We start from the raw sequence: 21,158 nt of genomic DNA, 5'->3' as shown, positions 1-21,158 counted from the left end.
ATTCACATTGAAAATGTGTAGTGGCATGTGTAATGGAGTAACCACTAGGTTCCAGTATAGCCTTCTATAGAGTAGTTTGTTAAATACCTAGCTGGTCATATATGATTTAGGATTTGTGGATTTTAATGTACATTTAGACAATCACAAAGATTTTTTTTCAAGCAATTTTTTGAGCATTATGATTACAGTCAAACATTAAATGTTGTTATAAAGGGACCACATAGAAAGGCTTTTTGTTACTTATAGTATTTGATAATTAAGAAAGCTAACAAAATAAGGGATGGATAGTGACACATCAAACACTTTATTTAAACATTTTGCAATTAATTGTTATTTCATTCAGTTTACTGGGCTTCTTCATTTGGGGGTAACACTAGGCTCCTTTGGATGCACACTTGGCTCGTGACTTTTTTGAGGAAAATGTATTTAATATATATTTGTTAAAGAGAATTTCATGGTGCTATTTAATATTTATGTTATAATTATTATCCATTTTTCTCCTCGTTGAAAAAAATCATTTTTCTTAAAGAAAAAAAATATTTTGGAAAATATTTTTTAATATATATATTTATTTAATGCATTATTTCAGGTTAAAACAGATACCAGGCTGTTAAAATCCAATCTTTGAAAAGCAGATTAGTGCCATCTGGTTGTAAAAAGTAAAAACACGTGAACTTTTAGGTTCCTGTGTGTGCCAAAGTGTGTTTGACAGAGAGAGAGAGAGAGAGAGAGAGAGAGAGAGAGAGATAGCCTCAGCCTCTTTCATATTTTTATTTAATTTATTGATTTTATTTAACACATTTTTAAAATGTCCTCTGTTGCCTTTCTATTTAATTTTTTGGAGTGTTTGTGGGTCTGTATTTTAAAGTGTCACCCCTTGATTGCTGTGCACTTTTTTTAGTTTCTACCACCAAAAGTTTCCCTGAGTTTTCATATTTTTTCATATTTCCGATTCATTTCCATGTCCTACGTCAGAGAAAAGTGTGCCACGTTTTTTGTGACCATTTAACATATTCAAACCATGTCCATCATGTTTTGTGTATTCGCAGAGCTATAATGACAAAATTATTCAAATGTCATCTCATTCCCATGAAACTACGATTTAGAAAATGTAAAATATTTTCTACGGTCAAAAATGATCGAAGAGTCCCATAAGGGTTCAAACAAAGCACGTCCAATCAGATTTAAGGGGCGGAACCATAATGCGACGTCGTCTCTTATATCTGGAGAAATATGCGCAAATGCTTCAGCGTAGCTTGTAAAACATTACCACATTGTATTTAAATAGTACGTTTTTTTGGTACAGAACTAATAACCAATTTGTAAACAATTCGAGATTTACACTTTTTCATTACTATTACTACTATAATCATATTTTACGTCATACAGTTTATATGTAATGTATTTACACAAAGTGCATACATTATTTAAAAAGCATGCGCGCTCTTTAGCAAACTTACTGGCAACACATGACAGGCGTTGTTTCAGGTGTAAGGATTAACCAATCGCTAAGCACCGTGTATTTTCTATCCAATCACAGTCCTCGATGGTGAAATCATGTTTGGTTGTGCTTTCGCTTTTGTGTACGTGCTGTCTAGCGCAGCAACGAATGTTTCTCCTTGATCTTTCTGGAAAGCCTATATACTCACACAATGTAGTGTGTCTGATAAATCTGTAATCGGAAATAGATATTCTGATCCGGACGTTTCTCTCATCTGAATTCTTTGGACTGCCATGATCCTAATTTAAAGACATTTGTTTCGTAAACACTCTTGGTCGTTGCACATTCTTCCCATCACAATGAGATTTTACTCCTATCTCGTGAAGAACCATTTACCAAAGATAGAATATTATTCAAGGTTTTCACCATCGCCTCTGTCAATCAAACAGTTTCTGGAGTTTGGTAAGTGCGCGAGCGCCCATCATCATCCTGCATGTATGAGTTGCTGCAGCTCTTTTCAACGCTTTACATATGATTAAAATATCATATTGTTGTATCATATTGGTGTTGATGTATTTGAAATGCGACGGATTTGTTGATATGGTAAACAAAACTGTAACGTTAACGTTACATTGTATTGAACTACTACTTGTGTTTTAAAGTCTATACTAAACATTTTAAAGAGTTTTCAAGATGACAACATTAGTTTCAATTAATCCAGCGGTTGCTGAAGTTCAACAGCTATACATTTGAGTCATTTTTTGATGGCAGTATCCTGTCTGGATGAAAAAGCCTTGTAAGCTGTTGGTCAGTCTGTGCTTACGTCATGAGCTCATTTGCATAGAGAACTGTCAATTAATCTTTAACATTTCTGCTCGAAATAAGTGGAAAAAGGCTTTTTTAGACGTATATAGTTTGAAGATTTTAACCACGATGTCAAGTTACATTGAATAAATACACTTTGTAAGTAAATCTTGGACTGTCATATAGTGTCTTGCTGTCGGACCTCTGATATTGACTCATCTGTTGAGATTTTTCTGCATAGGAGCAAAAAATATAGATCATTTTGACTGTTTTTTATTTAAATTGAAATAAATCAATTATTTAGACTGACTATCGTACAGACTGAGGTAATAACAGGGTTGTGTAGCTCAACTGGTTGAGCAAGCAACACAAATGTCTTAGATTTGAATCACATGCGATGGAATTACGATGCATTTCTTGAAGGCCCTATACGTTCATTTGCCAAATGCATATTTGTCGAGGTTAAGGCCTGTTCAACCGTAGAGTGAATGTTTGCCAAAACATGTGTTTCTCATTTATCCGGTCTTGGTTCACTGCTGGTGTATCAGTTTTTCTTGTAAGGATGACAAAGCATTCTTCATTACTAAAGAAGCCCCCCTTCTCATTTTTTGCTGTTTTCAACGTGTTTGTTTGCGTTTCCTGGATTTGCAGGCCGGGATAATGCGTGCGAGAAGACGTCGTACATGTTCCTGCGGAAAGAGCTTCCGGTGCGTCTGGCGAACACGATGAGAGAGGTGAACCTACTGCCGGATAAACTGCTCAGTCAACCATCGATCAAACTGGTGCAGAAATGGTGAGTTCAGATGATATGAAAGCGGAAGATACACAAACTGTCTGGAAGCACGTACAGATTATTTTGTGACATATTTCCACGCAGGTACCTACAAAGCTTTTTAGAGCTGCTGGAATTTGAAAACAGGAAGCCAGAAGATGCACATGACCTGAATGAGTGAGTAGGACATTTTTCAACCCTTTGCTTTGTGTGAAAACCTATGGCGTGTATAGGGAGTGTTTGCTCAATGCGTATTGTTCATCATTCTCTGTGAATTGTGTATTTTCATGCGAGCTGAATTCGAGCCAGAGTTGAGAAGTGGAACCAAAACACTTAAAAAATAAATCCTACCCACATGCACTTCCCACATACGCTTCCATAATATTTAGACTTGTGCAGTCTGCTCCATCACGGTTCAGAATCAACAGTGAGTTTATATATACACAATGTAAAGATTGATAAGGCAATATTAAATCCTCAACTGTTTATCAACCCATTTCGTTATAGCTTCCTTGAGATCCTTATTGACATAAGAAACAGACACAACGACGTCGTTCCGACGATGGCCCAGGGCGTGATTGAGTATAAGGAGAAGTTTGGCTTCGACCCTTTTGTCAGCTCCAACATCCAGTACTTTTTGGACCGCTTCTACACAAACCGAATCTCCTTTCGGATGCTCATTAACCAGCACAGTATGTCACTAAATAATGACGTCTAGTGCATACCGGATCTTGTTTTTTTTATCAAAATTTGCCAAATTTCTTTTCTATTAATTACAGCTCTTCTATTTGGCAATGACATAAATCCAGCTCATCCCAAACACATTGGCAGTATTGATCCCAACTGCAATGTGGCCGAGGTCGTGACTGGTAAGTAGTTTTCCACTTCAGATTTGTTCTGTCATATTGAAAAACGATCTATTATCTTTGGTTGTATTTGGTCAACAAGCTTAATCTTGTTTTCAGATGCGTACGAGACCGCCAAGATGGTCTGTGAGCAATACTATCCAGCCGCCCCGGATTTGAAAATAGAAGAGTTCAATGGTGCATTTGCTTGTAAATCAAATCCTGTTTCACTATTTTACATTTTTTGTGTATTTGTTTTGTTCACAATTATTTTTGTGTTGTTTAAAATAATTTCCTGGCATGATTGTTAACTTAAAATTGTGTAAAAACTTTCTCTACATAGCCAAGGCTCCTAAAAAACCCATCCAAGCTGTTTATGTTCCTTCACATCTGTTCCACATGCTGTTTGAATTGTTTAAGGTACGTTTTGTGTGAGATTTTGATCTGAATACCGGCGTGAGGCCATTTCCAATGAATTTCTGTTATGCGCGTCGTGTCTTTATCTCTTAAGACTCTCAGGTTTTACCGTAACAACTTGTGTGTCCTTTCAGAACGCAATGCGGGCCACGAATGAACTTCACGAGGGCAGCGAGGAGGGTCTTCCCCCTATAAAAGCAAAAGTGACCCTGGGGAAGGAAGATCTGTCTGTGAAGGTCAGTTTCTTTGTCAAGCATGTTCTTTGTCAACACACTGCCTTGATCCTGATCTCTCTGTGTTTTTCTATAATAGATCAGTGATAGAGGAGGAGGTGTGCCTTTACGGAAGATTGACAGGTTGTTTAACTACACCTACTCGACTGCACCGACGCCAAGTTTAGACTCCAAACGCGTCCCATTGGTGAGGAGAAACATGCCTGTAGAACTCTTAGGAAATGAAACTAGTAGTGTGCACATTGTATATTGTTTACGCAATCTCTATGCTTCTTTAGGCTGGTTTTGGACATGGCTTGCCGATATCAAGACTGTATGCTCGCTACTTTCAAGGAGACCTGAAGTTGTACTCAATGGAAGGGGTGGGGACAGACGCTGTCATCTATCTGAAGGTATCAACATTTTGCACAATCTGCCTTTTTTTTTGGTGTCTCCTTGTTCACTAATGGATTTGAATGACTCCTGACCAGGCCCTCTCTAGTGAATCTTTCGAGCGTCTGCCCGTCTTTAACAAATCTGCTTGGCGGCACTACCAAGGAGGCCCTGGAGCCGATGACTGGAGCAACCCCAGCAAAGAACCCAGAGATACCTCCAAATACAAGGCCAAAAGATAAATGCACTCACCCCAGCGTAGCAAATTCCCACCGCACCCATTCCAAACCTTCTCAGTTTTAACGAGGATATCTGTTGCCACGGCAACACCACATCAAAGCCGAGTGTTCTATAATTGTTAGCATTTCCAGAGCGGAACATGTGATGTCAGTCTCATTCATTTTCTGCTCATATCTTCTTTACATAGCTACAAATGAAACCTATAGAGCCCCTTTATGGTGTCTTCCAGGAGAGTGTAGAGAGAGGGGTAAACTTTGTGCTCTGAGTGACAGATGCAGGGTTTAGTTGTGCCACACAGTAGAGCCCCTGTTTTATTTTCAAAAAAGGAATCCGGGAGCTTGTGATGGTTGAAACAAAGGCCATTTCTTACACTGCCATTCAAAAATCCACTGGTAATAGAGAGGAGGGGTTTGTTCACCGTTTCCACGGATACCATTTTCTTGGCAGTGCCCTAATGGCGTACTATGTCGAAAGGATTTTTTACATGCTGGGTGAATCTTAGTAACCTGTCACAGCATTAGAGCCATTCGGCTTGTATTGCACAGCATTGCATTGTTATTTTCATGCCAGTTGTCATTCTTAAGAACATCACAATTCATACACGTTTCAATTCTCCACATGCAAATGCATAACTCATGTTTCGTAGCCCGGAAGAATGCACTTTTGAACAAAATCTAAATAGTTCGGTACTATTTATTTATTTATTGATCCCTTATTTTAAGCTCTTTTGCATTTGCGTGCTGATGTTGTTTTGGCAATGTTACTCTGAACTAGAGTTGTGTTCAAAGAACGCACACACCAGAATAGCCTATTTTAGCATTAAGGATGCATAAAGAATGCTAGGTATGAATTTCTTTGTTTAAGAAAGCAGATCCTGCTTTGATACTTTGGCCCTGGTTGGTGACATGTCATTGATAATTTTAAAGAGGTTTCAGAAGACCATTGTGTCGTAACAGTTCTGTTTAACTTCTTACAGATTGAGATTTTTAGTTTAGGCTTTTTAGGATTTATTTATATTCTTTTCATTCCTTCTAATGAAATGTCCTTGTTTATGTTGTGCAAGAATGGTTTCCAGAGTATTTAAATAGTTTTACATTAGTATGGAAGTGTTTTAGGGTAATAACACTTGGATGGGGGATTGGATGAATTTCAGAGCAGCTTGTCTGGTTTACAGGAACAGCCATTAGAAGCTTAACTTTTTTCCAACTACTCTGTGTGTGTCTCATTTTGTAGTAGTACTTCACAAATACTCTATTTCTGACCACTTCATGATTCTTTTGCAAGCACAAATATTTCTGTAATTAGGTAAGTTTTGCCTATTGTTTGAAAAATGTTTGTTTAATTTTAACATACTGTATTTGCATACAGAAAATTACAGCATTACAGTAATGAGAAGTGAGTATGCTAAGTGATTCCTAAAATGCATGTGTTAAATTATTTTATGAAAATAGCAATGTTTAAACATTTTTTTAAATTATATTGAAATGCTTTATAATTGGGATTTTTCTACCAGAGATTCTCCACCTTCATTTCTGCATGTCTATTGTTTTATACGGGCGATCTATCTCTATATAATGCTGTACATCTGTTATTCAATGCTTGGTTACTGTTTAACGGTTCAGTTTTTGGTCATGATGGGAACATAGTACATTTTCCATTTGGTGTTGAAATATGGATTTCAGTATTTATTTGAAAAGTTTGTTAAATTATTTTCTAGTTTATACGTGTTAATAGTGTATTATTACATCTATGAAGAAAGCACTTTGATGCCTTTAACTCCAACCGCTCTAAAGAGAAGTTAAAGGTGGGGTGTCCGATTTCTGAATTACGCTTGTTTAGACAAAGTCGGGCCGAGTACCGAAACAACCTTGCAGCCAATCAGCAGTAAGGTGAACAGTCTACATGATGGACATTAGTCGAGCCGAGCGCTGACGAAAGCGAAAGATGGGGGTAGGGGTGTCTCTGTTTTGGTGATTTGAACATCACAACGGCAATAAGAAATCGGACACCCCGCCTTTAATGTGGAACACATGAAGAAAACCTGACCTTTTTACCGACACAGAAATGTTGGTACTATGAGCCCAACCGATATATTCACGGTGTCAAACAAACATCGCATCTGCAAAACAAGCTTTCTTGATAAAACAGGCAACATGTGTTTGTGATTGAATGTGTTATTTTTACTTTGCAAGAAAATCACCAGTGCTTATACTATACATAAGCTTAAGATAAAATGAAACACCGTGTCTACACCGGACGCAACCCGACAAACGGCTTGTTCTTAATCTCACATCGCGCCACATCCAGTTGTTATGTTAAAGAATAATCATCTTTGCGTCGTGGCTGCATTACCACCTCGAGGTGTGCATTAACATTTGAATAATTGAATGGACCTGAATCAATCAATCCGATTATACCACGGTTACCACACCACGGCACATAGTTAAAATGTTTAATTTCAACAGTTGTCATGTTATCCCCTTTAAACTAGCCTACTAATGCATTGTCTTTTGGCGTGATGCGTCGCATCGCGTCTGGTGTAGACACTGTGTAAAACTCATGATTATATTGAACCGGACAGAAAATCCTTATAATGAGAGTATTGATAATTGAGTGTTAAATTCCATCTGAAGTACCCTTAAATAAAGTAAATAAAAAGTTACTGCATTACCATTTGTGTCATTTGAAGAAAAGTAAATCCCAGTTAACCCATTTTATTATTTACATTTTTAATTGAAACAAACTATTATACAAAAAAAGACAATTTCAAGTTTTTACAGAGTGGATATTAAGTAACTTGATGTGAATGTTGCATACATATAATGACATAACTAGACAATACAGAAGGTTTAACATACAGTAATGTAAAGAAGCTTGAGCAGCTCACAATAAATGCGTTGTCCCTCAAATTAAATCTAAAATTGATTAGATCTCTATCTTTTTGACTGGGTGATTTATGTCATACGCTTTAGCTCTATATTTAAGGCTGCAGTAACACACAAGACAAACAGGTTAATGACAACTAAATATTCATGCATAAAAAGCGCAGCAAGTGATAGCGGTGTCCTCATCTGCGCTTCTGCATTGACACAGTCATGAGGTGCATCAGACATGACACGAAAACAATGAACAGAAAAAGGTGTATTTATGCAGTTCCAATATGCCAGTCCTGAGCAAGACGACAGAATCATCCTTACAGTCATCGTCCTCTTATTAATAGATTCATATTTGTCTAAACTCTTGTGGCACTTCGGCACAAAACGTGCTTCACTGTCCACTCACAATCCGGTTGAACCCGACACTAAACGCACTGGATTACCCTTGCCATATTTAAATAATGTCATAGTCAGTCTTTAAAGCTAAAAAAGCTTTCTATGCAAATTACGATCATTTTTGTAACATTTTGGGTAACATTTTATTTTACGGTCCCCTTGTTACACATGTTACATATATTAACTATATGCTTAAATACCCCTAAACCACACCCTAACCCTATAGTAAGTACATGTAGTTAATTATTATTACTCAGTACTTAAATGTAAAATTACACTGTAGTATAGGGGAACCGTAAAATAAAGCGTAACCACACTTTGTTATAATGAAGTCAGCGCAAAAACTACAGACAGCTATCACAGGTGTAACTCATTCTGATTTAACTTTTTTCTTCTGTCTGCATCAAGGATAGAAAGGAGCTGCAATGGCTTTCCCAAAATTTGCTGTAATACCAGCTGAACTAAACAGGACAATCTCGCACTGTGTACAGGTTCAAGTTTCCATGAGGGAACTTGTGTGGACTGCTAGTTCCAGTGTGTTATTGTGTAGGTGGATGTGTTAAGGTAAAGTGCAATCTTTTAAATAAGCCTGTGATGGTCAATCCTTCATTTCTCATCCTCATCGCCTTCGCTCATGCTGCTGATGGAGGCCGAAGCACCTTTCGGGGAGGAGGGCGGTGAGGTTCTGGGCATGGCCCAGCGGGAAGGGGGTGATGGAGACCGTGATGGAGAAAAATCTCTCGGAGGGCTGCTGCTGGGTGAGCAGTGTGGGGAGAAACCCTGGATCATTCGACCACTGCGATCCTGAAACATCTGCTTCTGGAAAGAAACAATATATGGTGTTCAAGGGTTAAGTGACATTTTCAGTCAAAACTGGAAATATAAATTCTCAGAGAATGTGTAACCAATATATTGAACTATCCGTTTATATACATAATTATTAAGCCACTGATAGCTAGACGTTTTTCTATTTTTGAAGAAGGAAAAATTCATTGTCACAACATTTTGGATGCGACGACAAGGAGATGTTGTCGAGAGACAACATACTTTGTAGAATGGGAAAGGAATGGCTTTTTATAGAACATAACCTTGAAACCACCAAATCAGGACACCATGTAATGTCAAAAGACTTTTGTGAAGCCACAAAGAAGCCTTATCTAGTCCTTCCCATAATTCCTCGGCTCACCCATGTTCCATCTGGACCAAAGAGCTCCAAGAAGTTTCCGATAAACTCTCGTGATTTCTCTTCCCACTTCTGAATGAGATCATGGCTCTTCTCCTCCACTCTGTAGACAAAATGTTTGGACTTCTCTTCTACCGTCCGTACCTTTTCTTTCATCTTGTCCACCTGATTCTGCAGACGGTACTTCTTCTCCTGTCCAAAATCAGTTTGTGATCAGCAAGCGCTTCTTAATAAGCGAAGTTCATCGATTTAAATACTTTATTTGTTGACTTACATTGATATAACTAACATTTAGTTCCTTTGCTGTGTAGCCCCTTTGCAAGTTGCGTCTGGCGTACACGTCATAGTCCCTCACTATCCGGGTTATCAGGTCGGACGTTGAGATCCCTTCCGTCCTTTTAGTGGGCACAAACATACCTGAGACACTCACACATGTTAGACGCATCTAAAACATAGACATACACATGCTCTCGAGGGATGACCGTTGTTCTTTACCTGCCTCCTTAATATGCTTGTATACGTCCTCAGATCCAGCAGAGGAGTATGGGATATCATCATGCGCTACAAAGTCAATCTGGAAATGAACTGAAGGGGTCAACCGGAGGGAATCGTGGGTAATAGTACATTATTACGTATGCACAAAACAACTGACCTTGTGTTTTTCTAAAAATGCTTGCGTCAGAGTCCAGGGTGCGTCACGCAAAACTTCATCGACGTAGCGGCAGTGGCGCAAAGCTTCGTATCGCTCCTCTTCGGTCATAACTGTGAAGCCCTTGTATTTGTGAGTGAGCTCATCACTGCATACTTCACACACACATAGATATTTTTGCATGTTATAAGCACATTTATAATAAAGAATCTTTGATGGAATTTGTGAATTGACTGTGTTTGTTTGTACCTCCGACTATTAGATAAGCATTAGGGAACAGATTCTTAGCCTGCATCAGGGCACGGGCGTGACCCGAATGGAAAAGATCAAAGATCCCATCTGCATAGATTCGCACCGGTCGGTCCACTGCAAATAGAATATGAGACACATTCAGAAACCTTCGACAGGTCTGATGGACTTTTTTGAGTTATATTACCTGAGCCATAGACTGCCTACAGCCTACAGCATATTCGCTGCCCATCTGATGTGTATTGTATATAAGTAAGACACACTTAAGCTCATACAATGAATGCTTTTAAGGTTAAATAATCACTGGATTTACCAGGTTAGTGGTATTAACCGAGACGAAATAGCATATTCCTATTAGCATTTCATAAACATAAACTCATGTGAGAATCTGGGTCACTGAACGAAAAAAAAAGAAAAAGGAATCCCTGAATCTCAGATGGTCGACTCTCCTAGGAGGGCTGTCCTACCAGAACTCCTTTCCCATTGCAATCACTCAAAAAAGGATTTACTGACAGAAAGGCGATATAATATTCATAACTATGTACTCAGAGGTGTATATTTTTATTACCTTAGAATGAGCGGTTTCCATTTATCTCCCTTACCATGGAATTCACCATGTTATTTCTACAGTAGCCCTAAATGGACAAACTGCTCCACGGAGCATGTTTTGTTAATACGTCATCGAAAACATGATGATATCTTAGTCCTGCGCAGCACCTGTTGTGCTTTGAAAGGGAGGGTGGAGTGAGCCATTGGTTGCAATTCGAAACCTCACCACTAGATGCCGCTAAATTACATTGGACCTTTAAAGAGCTTTTAGTGTATACATGAATACAGGTCATGTAATAGTTTAGTTTGTTTCTTCATGTATGTAAAACTGCCATAAATCATAATTGTTATTAGACACATTGGTCTGATGTTTGTTTTTAATGTGTGAAATTGGAGACATATGTATGGAAGGACAGACTGACCGGGTGTTCCGCGTCGAGCTTGATCTATCGTAAGCTTCTCATGTGGTGCCTGACATTCACAACTCGTCTCGGTTGTAAATATTGCAGGTTCTATAAGAGTCTGGAGAGAAGATGGAAAAATCCATTTGAGAGAAATAACAAGACATAAACAGACACTGCAGGTTCCTGAACTCAAATAAAACACTTAAATAGGTCGACATTGTGTGGCCATGACATCCTTATTACCTTTCTAAAGAAATGTTTCCGTATTTGTACTAATAGAGGTTATTATCTGATGTATTGATTCCCAGTCTGTATAACAGCCTCTTTACCCTGGATATCGATTTGTCCAGGAGAAAGTTCCCTGATGTCACCAGTCTAAAGACAGATTGTGCTCCAAAGTAACACAGGAGACACTGATATATATATAACACACTTTTAACAATTAAATACTATCTGAAGTAAGAATCCACTGTTTATTTGTATGTAAAATTAAATATTTTATAGGCAATTTAATGGCTTAAGTAAAACATATGAAAAACAATGTGTGAAACAGCAAAACTGTAAAAGGTCAAAGTGGTAAAACAGAAATATTTCCATTTATGCATTTGGCAGATGCTTTTATCCAAAGCGACTTACATTGCATTGTATTATACATTTGTTTCTGACTATGTGCAATCCCCTGGGATCCATGGTACATATAACTGTTTTTCCAACAGATGATGTAATACATTTATACAATTTTACCAAAATTTAAACAACACAGCATGACATTTATTTACAAATGTTTCCGATATCACCATAAGACCAACACCTTAACGTATTCAATAGAAAAATATATAGCTTATACAAATATAAATATACAGCCGCTGAAAAAAATTAGGGTTCCAAATTTGCATTTAATTAATTTAATTTATTCAGCATTTCTAGAGTATTGTGGCCATTCCAGTCTGTTGAATTTCAATAAAATCCAACCTTAGAAGTGACATGACGTTATCCAACAGCAGACTGACAGCATGTCAAGACAGATGAAAAACTGTGATAAAAATTATCACATATTTTTTTCTTATTATATACATGTTGAAATGTGTTGTATTGCTTAAAGCTGAATACGAACTTGTTTTCTTTGTAGTATGTGAGATCTCTCACAATTTTCATTGTCTGCAAATAAATGCAAATAGAAGCATTTCAAAATGATTTTCATTTTTTCTGAATGTACTATAGGTATGTGCAAAGGTAAATTATATATTTTTTGTTCAATTCTGTGAACTACAAACAATATTTCACCCAAATTTCATATAAAACTATTGTTTGTAGTTTACATTTAGATTTAGGCATATGGCAGACGCTTTTATCCAAAGCGACTTACATTGCTTTATCCTATACATTTTACATAGGTATTTACAATCCCCTGGGATCGAACCCACAACCTTGCGTTGTTAACGCAAGACTCTTACCACTCAGCTATACAGGAAAGCTGTTGTAGTTCAGCGAATTAAAAAAATATATATAATTTACCTTAACACATACCTATAGTAGATTCAGAAAAACTCTATTCCGCGGCAGTATATTTATAAAAATCAAGGAAATAATATGATTTTTAAATTCTTTCTCTTATATTGTTCTTTTAACAACCACCCAGAAAACCTATTATGTTCAAACCTTACTGCCATTTAAAACCATTTTCTATTTTAACCTTGCATCGACCTTTTGGGAAATCAGACAATAGTGACCATCTGTTCAGGAAATGTCAAATGAGAGGTCCTTCCTGTTTGTCAACAGGAAACATACCCAGCAGGTACATATGCATTCCATTTCCAATGAGACCCACTTCACATCATAGATATTGTGATTTAGTGTCATGTAGATGTGAGGTTTAATTACTCATTGTAGGATAATGTCCACGGAGCTCCGAAAAGGAGCAACACATGATTCATTCCCATAGCAACGGAAGCAGGTGATCAGAGGATGCTGGGGACTTTTCCCAGAATCCTGTACAAGGTGAGAAGGAAGAACATCACGGAAGGACAGACTGGAGACAAATGCAATCAGGATGCTCCCTGTAACATTAGCTTTGCACCGGCCTGGCTCATACACTTAAAAACAACATCTGGTAGACGCCGAGGATTAAAAGAGACAATAGCAGCATCATTGTTTTGCATTGCAGAAGCTTACACACAGTCTATACGACTAATCCTTAATATGTGAACCCAACCATCACAAAAAGACGTTGTGCCGAATAGAATAAAAATCGAGTTGATATGAAACAATGGTCCAGCACCCTCCCACATCTCATTCGCTTCTGATGCTACCACACAGATGATCTCTATAACAAATACGACCATCTCACCGTTTGCGGCAGCGGACAGGTATGTTCAAGCTCCTCCATAATTTTAGGAGAGTCCAAACCGAGCAGGATGCGACTCCACCTGAATCCTCTACCTGACTCAGCATCGGTTTTGAAACCTAGCTGTTAGCCGAGCCTCTGTTAGGGATGCTCTACTCCGGCGAACCTGCATCTACATTCCGCCCACTCTATCGTGTCTCCTTTACAGCCACTCCCATCCGTGGACCCTCCCCTTAGCGAGTCCGCCTATTGAAAGAGATCGAGGCACCCACGTCCCGCCCTCGGTGGCGGCCACACACGGGACCTTCTTGAACTAAATGCACGGTTGTTGCAACAAGGGATACAGCTCGCGCCGGAAGTGATGCAAAATCTCGCTATAAAATTACACTAATTTTAGCTAATGCCTACACATACCCTAAACCTAAACCAAATTACTGTCCTCACAGCGTGACATAAATGATGCGGAATTGAAGTGCGCATGCCCAGTGGAGGTAGTTGTATCCCTTCTAGCCAAAACGTAAATGCACACAACAACACCAACAAAGAAGAGAGCCTGTTGGTAAGGGCGATGGCAAGTCTAGAGCAGCCCAATCAGCGCTCACTCCCTCCTGCCTGATTTACATTGGAGGTGTGTGATTGGCTGAGCCACTGATGAGCGTTCAATACTTAAAGCCCCGTGAACCGGAGGTTGCGATCGTTTTTACTTCCGTATTTTGACGCATTTCCGAGTGAAATGGAATTTTGAATGAGAAAAAAGAACGGGCTTTCCCTGCGATTTGATTGGATGTATAAAACAGCCGTTGGATTTTAAACTGAAACCGCAGCAGACTGGGAGGAGTTAACGGATGCTCCGCCCAAGCAGTCTAACATACGTAAGATTCATTACAGGAAGGTGCATTTCCAGATTTTAACTAAAGATTATGAGGGCACGCAAATAAAAAAGAGAATGGCCCACATTGATAAACTATTTAATTAATAACAAACTATTTATTTTTTATTTCACTGGGACTTTAATCTCGTGTGGAATTGCAAAGGCTTGCTGAAAAAAAAAATCGTTATACAAACACAGATATGCAGATCAATTGAGACGGAACGCGCAAACAAAAAATGTCTTTCATGTCTAATATAGTGTTTGTAAAATAAAAGTTCCTTATTTTTGTATTAACGACAAACAGCTGGCAAAATACAAGATGCTATCACAATTCATTGTATACACGGTAAACATGATGCCATAGCTACATGTTTTTGGTATGAAAGGAATCAGAAATTCGACTAATTACATCCACTTGATCTCACCAATGTAATATATGCATGGCATAGTTACATAATATAGGCCTAAATTGAATAATTAAACATATATATTTTTGACTTGTATGATGGTATATGTTTTGCTTTGTACAGCCTAATCGTGGTCACTTCTAAAGCAGTTCATTTATTATCCGCTTCGTGGCGCCATTGTGTCAATTTTAGTTTGTGTGCTTGACTGAATTGGTGGTGTTATTTTAAAGGTATTAAAAATAGTTGGTGAATATTTTTTTATGTTCAACCAATAATATAAGGAACATTTTTACTCCAAAAAAAAAACACGTTTTAACTCAATCAGTTATTAAAAATACAAAATGTATGTAGTTTTCTTGACCATTTCCTGTGTGTGCTTCCTGTAAGTGCCGCTGCTTGTAATTATTTCAGTCAGGCAAAGAACTAAAAAGCTTTGAAGAATCCCCTGAGACTGCGATGCGGTCCAGAAGAGGTGGCAGGAGATTTGAGAACTCCTTTGTGTTTCCTGTGAGCTTCTCTCCTCATCAGCATGAAGACCGAGTATCATCTTCCTCTTTGACTGGGCGTGTGTACTTTTGACTACTATCTCCCGAGGGACCCTGAGGTCAACGGTACTGTCAAAAGCATCTCCATCGGCAGAGCTCGAGCTAATAGATTCTCCCGTGACGCTTTGTGAAGCAGCTGCTCTCCTGCTCAGAAGGTTATCAGTCTGTGTCATAATCAAATGGAGAATAAACAGGAAGATAATTTACAGGGAGAAAGAGACTCTTTCCTCTAAGGCTGAGGGGTTCTGAACAATCAAGACCTTATTTTCGACGCAATTGCGTTGTGGCATAAGTGTGCTGATTCAATGTTTTGAATATGCGTTTATCTCCCTTGCATACTTATTGACGCAATTTGCTTTAGTAACTTCACACTGGTCTCTAACATTTGGACACAAAACAAATATCTTCTCATAATAATGCCCTGGGAGAGGCGCATAAACCATTTAAAAGTTAATCAGCGTCCACGTTCACCCAAGACCCTAACAATGCTTTTTAACGCACACGATGTAAGTGAATAGCGAATGTTCTGTCACGGGAATACTATTTTACGAGCTGGATATTCGTATGACATGAATCGAACAAAAACGTACGATTATTCGACGAAGCAATAAGGAAGCCCCGCCCCTCATCTTGACCTGGCGGGAACCATACAAATGAGACTGTCAATGCGAGCCCGCTCTTTACGCATCGCCATAAGCTATTACTCACTAACATTTTAGTCTAATATGTTCTTTTGTAGTTTCCTTTTAAGGAAACTTTTATTTAACCTCAAATATTTATCTTTAATAATGCTGTTATGAGGGAGATATGCATTCACTTCGCAGAAAAGTCAGGAGGAAACCCGGTGTCATGATGATGCGTATTCATTCTGACGTGCTTGTCAACCATAGAGAGCTTTGAGAACAAATTCCCATTGTTTTGTCAGACCTATATATAGCAGTTCAGCCAATATATTTAGAAGGAAGACATGAATCCAAGGGCTGTCTCTGGAACTTACAGCAAATGTAAGTTCCTGACTTTAAGGGCCTGCTCTGCGTGAAAATGCAGTTTAATTATGATAGACGTCTGGCTGGCAGTTGCTAAACATTAACATATGATGAACAGCAAGCCACGTGTGGCATTTATTTCAAGTCGCACAACCATCTGATGATTTACTATAGATAGCTTCAGATTTTAAGAATCTTGTTACAGCACCCCAAGCTGTGATTCTGCATTTAACAATGTCAACAGATCACTAATTGGCATTATTTTATTTTGGGCATCACTAATTGTACATGGTTTTGAAGCTTCTTTTGTAAAAGTGTGGCATTTGACAGCTATGGATATGAGAATAGAAATGACGCTCTCGTGAACGCCTGCAGGTGAAGTGATGGTACGGATTTTAATGAGAGGTGAGCGCAGTTGCTGGAAACAAGCTTGAGTGCCATTTAAAGGTTTTTTATATTGAGAAGTCACAAACTCAGGGGCGTTTGTTTATGAACTCAGAGGAAGATTACCCTGATGTGACTTCACGGAGTTCTCATCAAAGTATGACTTTTCAGAGGATCTTCAAAAAGGATGAATTAAATAGACAAAAAATGTATAACTTACAATTGCATCTAGTCACAAAGTCAAAGTCTGCTTTATTGTCAATTCTGCCACATGTACAGTATACATATATAGGATCAAAATTTTCAAAATATCTTCTTTTGTGTTCTGCAGAAGAAAGAAAGTCAAACAGGTTCGTAATGACAAGAAGGCGTCTGAATAATGAGAGAATTTTAATTTTATCAGGGCAAGACGTCCTCAAGATGTAATTGTTGCTTATTATTATGCAAAATGAAAAAACATTTACATTTCCCCAAGGCTTTCCAAGCAATGTGTCATTTCTTTGACGTATAATGATAGTTAAGTTGTATAGTTAGGAAGCGAAGACGTAGCATCTTCGAGAATGCACATAGCTGAAGGTCATGCTGTCATTGTGTTGGTGTTGGGAATGATCAGACTCTCCCTGTAACACTTTCTGACTGGTTGGACCTCTGGTGATCCATGAATCATGGGTAAGTGGAAGGTAAGCTTGTTATGTCTTTACACTTTACAGGGAGATTACTGTTGACCCGTCACAATCAGAGGGCACGATGGGCAGAGCAGTGAAACAAACAAAAGGGCAATGATTTCATGCCCATCTGACTTGATCCAACTGACCATTCCGTAATAGACGCTCGGTTGGTTGTGTTCTTGTATGTGCAGTGTTATGTAAACGTAACGGACACACTTTGGAGGTTGGAAACTTCCGAATACACAGAATAAGATGGAATCACGTGGGATTGAAATCTGTGTCAGGATGTCCGAAACAAACGTTAGTGTTGAGTTCACAGACAAGGATTTCCTGCTGATCATATCACATTTCTATGCTTGGTGAAACAACCATTTGGAGGTCACAAAATACTGTTCTTAAAGGAAAAGTTCGCCCAAAAATTAAAATTCTGTCATCATTTACATTATTTAAACTCGAGTTCTGTTTGGTTACAAGCATTCTTCCAAATATCTTTCTCTGTGTTCATCAGAACAAATAAATGTACACATATTTGGAACAACTTGAGGGTGAATAAATGATGACTGTTGAGTGAACCGTCCCTTTAATAAAGAGCTACTATTGTTTATTTTGTGAAATAATGTATGTGTTGTGGTCAAGGGGAAACATTTAGACAATCTATTTGTACAGTTTTAGTGACAACATTTTAATTGGTCTCTCATTTGGTGTCTTCTTCATAAGTAAATGTAAAGGATTCTGTCCAGCTTTGTTTTGCTGTATTGTTTTGCCTTAAAAATAACAGATTTTCTGAAATTTGATCACATGGTTCAAATAGAAGTCATTATAGTATTTCATTGTGTTTACATTTACATTGCTGTTTTACATTCACCACTTGCTAGATACAGTAAGTTCACTTTCACATCATAGATTAAAACGTTGTGTGTTTTATGTGCTTTTACAGCAACTGCTTCTTCCCACGTTCAGATCTAAGATTCAAGAGGCTCTGACTGCATTTGGCTGTCTTACTTTCTGCACGATCTGGCCGGCATCCTAGAAAATCCCAGCATGCGAGTGTGCGCCCTTGACATCGCATTCCAAGGAATATTTTTTCATCCATCTATTACGTGCTTCTGTTGCTGAAAGTCCTGCGCATCATGCTGTGACATGGACAAGCTATAAACCCAAAAACATTAAACATAGAGGTCACTCTCCATCCCCTCCCAAAGCCCACTCACCTTACAGGGGCCTTAATTAAAAACCACTGACATCATTCTCCTAGACTTACTAGTGTGATATTTTAGCCACGAGACATACTTGCAGTTTTCTCTGTTCTCATACAACACAAATCAAACACTCTGACTAATCTTCACAGTGTCAATAACGCTGAGAAATCGGACTATTATTACCCAAGCCTGTCAAACAGCTGGGGGCTAAACACATTTTCTATTCTCATAATCTGAGCCAGAGAAAAAAAACAAAACGTAAATAACAAGTATGCAAATATTTGACGTTTCCTGCTGAGAGCGCAGCCCATAGAAGTTCCTTTCATAACAGGTCATAAAGCTCTCATTATTAATGCCTGATGATGAAGTTGTAATTTGTACAGTAAATGTCATTAAACAGAAAAGTATGTAAACATGTATTTGTAATTTTTTGTCACTATTTTAATATACAGGAATATTTATTCACTGTATAATATTTAGTGAAAATTGTAGTATACAGCTGTAAAGCATCAATAAAGAAAAATCTGTAAAATTAGTACACTACATGATGGCCTATACATACTTTTTTTCAGTGCACGAAGGTCTGTTATATTTCTACCTGAAAAAAGATATCTGATAGAGTTTGTACCTTTCTGATTTTACCACAAATCATCTGAGGCATAAGGAAATGACATCACATCAACACTGATTGGCTGATGCATCCAAACAGATTTGTGCACACTTCTATTTGATACGTCCATCTTACAAGAGCCCTCTTAAAAATTTGGGATCAAACCTGATTTATGTCTGAGCTAACTGCAAAAGATTTAGACCTCATGTTATCATGCAAAAAGGCTGTTTTAACTTGTGTGTGTTGGGGGGTTAGAATATTTAATTGGTCGGCAGCAAACCCTCTTCTGACACTATGTGAACTGACAGACTAAGACCGCTGGGAACAAGCACATCCAAAAGAAATTACTTCTCACCAAATCTGCATTTGACAAGTGACAAATTAGCCTTTTGAGAGATGTTCTAAGGCCATTACGGCGTTTCGCGCATCCCGTGGGTCCGCTCTGACGTTTACCCCACGCTAGACTTTGTGCAAAGTCGCATTAAACATGGAGACAACTTGATTGCGAGTTTTCATAATTTTTTGCCATCCTCAAGAAAAACACTCTTTTCATAGAGGAGCAACCTTTGAGGATTTGAAAAAGTGCTTCGTTTCAACACTTGTCAGACCATCTGTTAATACGTGTTGACTTCAAAGTGACTAATACGATATAAAAAAGACTTGAGTTTTTTTTTAATCAATGTGCGAAAAACCACATCAACAGCTAATTTTAAGACGGAAGCCCCTAAGGAGCTTGTTTGAGTCCAAAAAGCGTTAACCCTTAACAAGAAAGAGTTATTTTAACACAATGACCGGGCTAATTAAACAAGCAACATATTTTCCACAACTCCCACACAGCTAGTTTCTGGCAAGGTGGACCAGCAACACCCCACAAATGTGATGCTGTGACAAACCTGACCTTTTTCAGTTGCTGTGCTCTACCTGATGTCAAACCTCCTCCTGCCCACATTTACCCCCTTAGAAGTCTATTAAAATTTTTTATGAAGTATACAGTGGATCCTACAGTGGTTTAGTAAGTTCTGATGCTGGTTTTCTGGTTTAAGGTGGTCTGTGCTGGTTTAAGATGGTCCTTAGCTGGTCGTGTGCAGGTTTAAGCTGGTCAAATCAGCATCAAACTATACCTAACCTAGCATATGCTGTGTTTTTCAACAGGGATGTCAGTGTTTTAAATTAATGGGGTCATTTGACGCTAAAACGAATATTATTGTTTTCTTTAGATGTAATACAACGTGTTTACACGATTTAAGGTTAAAAAACGCTGTATTTTCCTCATACCGTGCATGTTTGTATCTCCTCTGCGCCGCCTCTCTGAAACGCGCTGATATTTGTGTCTAATATATGCATGGGCAACTTAAAACACACAAAAGACAAAGAAAAACAATTGCTTCCGGCGAGTGACTCCTTTAAGTCAGAAGAATCGCAGAATTTGTCCCATGACTGTCACTTAGCAAGTGATCTCGCACTTGGTGTCACCTGTGATGGCGCCAAATATTGCTGGCAGTGATTAATGTAAGGTTAAATACTCTCGGCTGAGACAAGCCGCCACATTTGCTAAGTTGCTGAACCGTTACTTTGGTCGAGCATGAAAGCTCTCGAACTGTGTAAAATCCAGAACCACTCTGGTTTGTCATGAATAATTTAGATTATACGCATGCGAGACAGCCTGTAATGCAAATGACACCTTCGAATAAACTCATATTTCATAATTAGATTA

The 21,158-nt window shown here is 38.3% G+C and overlaps 2 protein-coding genes across 4 annotated transcripts; one reads left to right on the top strand and one right to left on the bottom strand.

The window, feature by feature from the left end:
* Window positions 1-1,574: 1,574 nt before the first annotated feature.
* On the top strand, window positions 1,575-7,786 carry pdk3a (pyruvate dehydrogenase kinase, isozyme 3a). Of its 2 annotated transcripts, none has more exons than XM_056738197.1 (11): window positions 1,575-1,903; window positions 2,897-3,038; window positions 3,123-3,194; window positions 3,525-3,709; window positions 3,797-3,886; window positions 3,983-4,060; window positions 4,206-4,282; window positions 4,414-4,515; window positions 4,592-4,699; window positions 4,791-4,904; window positions 4,983-7,786. In XM_056738197.1, the coding sequence occupies exons 1-11, from the start codon at window positions 1,801-1,803 to the stop codon at window positions 5,124-5,126; spliced, it is 1,215 nt and encodes a 404-aa protein (XP_056594175.1). In that variant the 5' UTR covers window positions 1,575-1,800; the 3' UTR covers window positions 5,127-7,786. The 2 variants fall into 2 exon arrangements, with proteins under 2 accessions (XP_056594175.1, XP_056594174.1); XM_056738196.1 differs by having other exon boundaries at window positions 3,983-4,072.
* A 37-nt stretch (window positions 7,787-7,823) lies between these two features.
* On the bottom strand, window positions 7,824-14,295 carry pcyt1ba (phosphate cytidylyltransferase 1B, choline a). Of its 2 annotated transcripts, none has more exons than XM_056738199.1 (8): window positions 13,778-14,295; window positions 11,449-11,548; window positions 10,478-10,594; window positions 10,232-10,383; window positions 10,075-10,153; window positions 9,854-9,996; window positions 9,583-9,771; window positions 7,824-9,212 (listed from the first exon to the last, which is right to left on the bottom strand). In XM_056738199.1, the coding sequence occupies exons 1-8, from the start codon at window positions 13,814-13,816 to the stop codon at window positions 9,003-9,005; spliced, it is 1,029 nt and encodes a 342-aa protein (XP_056594177.1). In that variant the 5' UTR covers window positions 13,817-14,295; the 3' UTR covers window positions 7,824-9,002. The 2 variants fall into 2 exon arrangements, with proteins under 2 accessions (XP_056594177.1, XP_056594176.1); XM_056738198.1 differs by having other exon boundaries at window positions 7,832-9,215.
* Window positions 14,296-21,158: the final 6,863 nt, after the last annotated feature.

Source organism: Triplophysa dalaica, chromosome 23 (assembly GCF_015846415.1).
Source record: "Triplophysa dalaica isolate WHDGS20190420 chromosome 23, ASM1584641v1, whole genome shotgun sequence".
Taxonomy (NCBI): Eukaryota; Metazoa; Chordata; class Actinopteri; order Cypriniformes; family Nemacheilidae; genus Triplophysa; species Triplophysa dalaica.
This window is presented reverse-complemented; position numbering and strand designations above follow the sequence as displayed.

What these genes read in the sequence shown, in the direction of transcription:
- pdk3a (XM_056738196.1), top strand. Translation starts at nt 1,801, where the DNA reads ATGAGATTTTACTCCTATCTCGTGAAGAACCATTTACCAAAGATAGAA. An exon ending in ATCAAACTGGTGCAGAAATG is followed by an intron (nt 3,039 to 3,122) that starts GTGAGTTCAGAT and finishes ATTTCCACGCAG; the next exon opens with GTACCTACAAAGCTTTTTAG. An exon ending in ACGCTGTCATCTATCTGAAG is followed by an intron (nt 4,905 to 4,982) that starts GTATCAACATTT and finishes ACTCCTGACCAG; the next exon opens with GCCCTCTCTAGTGAATCTTT.
- pcyt1ba (XM_056738198.1), bottom strand. Translation starts at nt 13,816, where the DNA reads ATGGAGGAGCTTGAACATACCTGTCCGCTGCCGCAAACG. An exon ending in CCTGTCCGCTGCCGCAAACG is followed by an intron (nt 11,549 to 13,777) that starts GTGAGATGGTCG and finishes TCTTCTCTCCAG; the next exon opens with ACTCTTATAGAACCTGCAAT. An exon ending in CAAGCATATTAAGGAGGCAG is followed by an intron (nt 9,997 to 10,074) that starts GTAAAGAACAAC and finishes TGAGTGTCTCAG; the next exon opens with GTATGTTTGTGCCCACTAAA.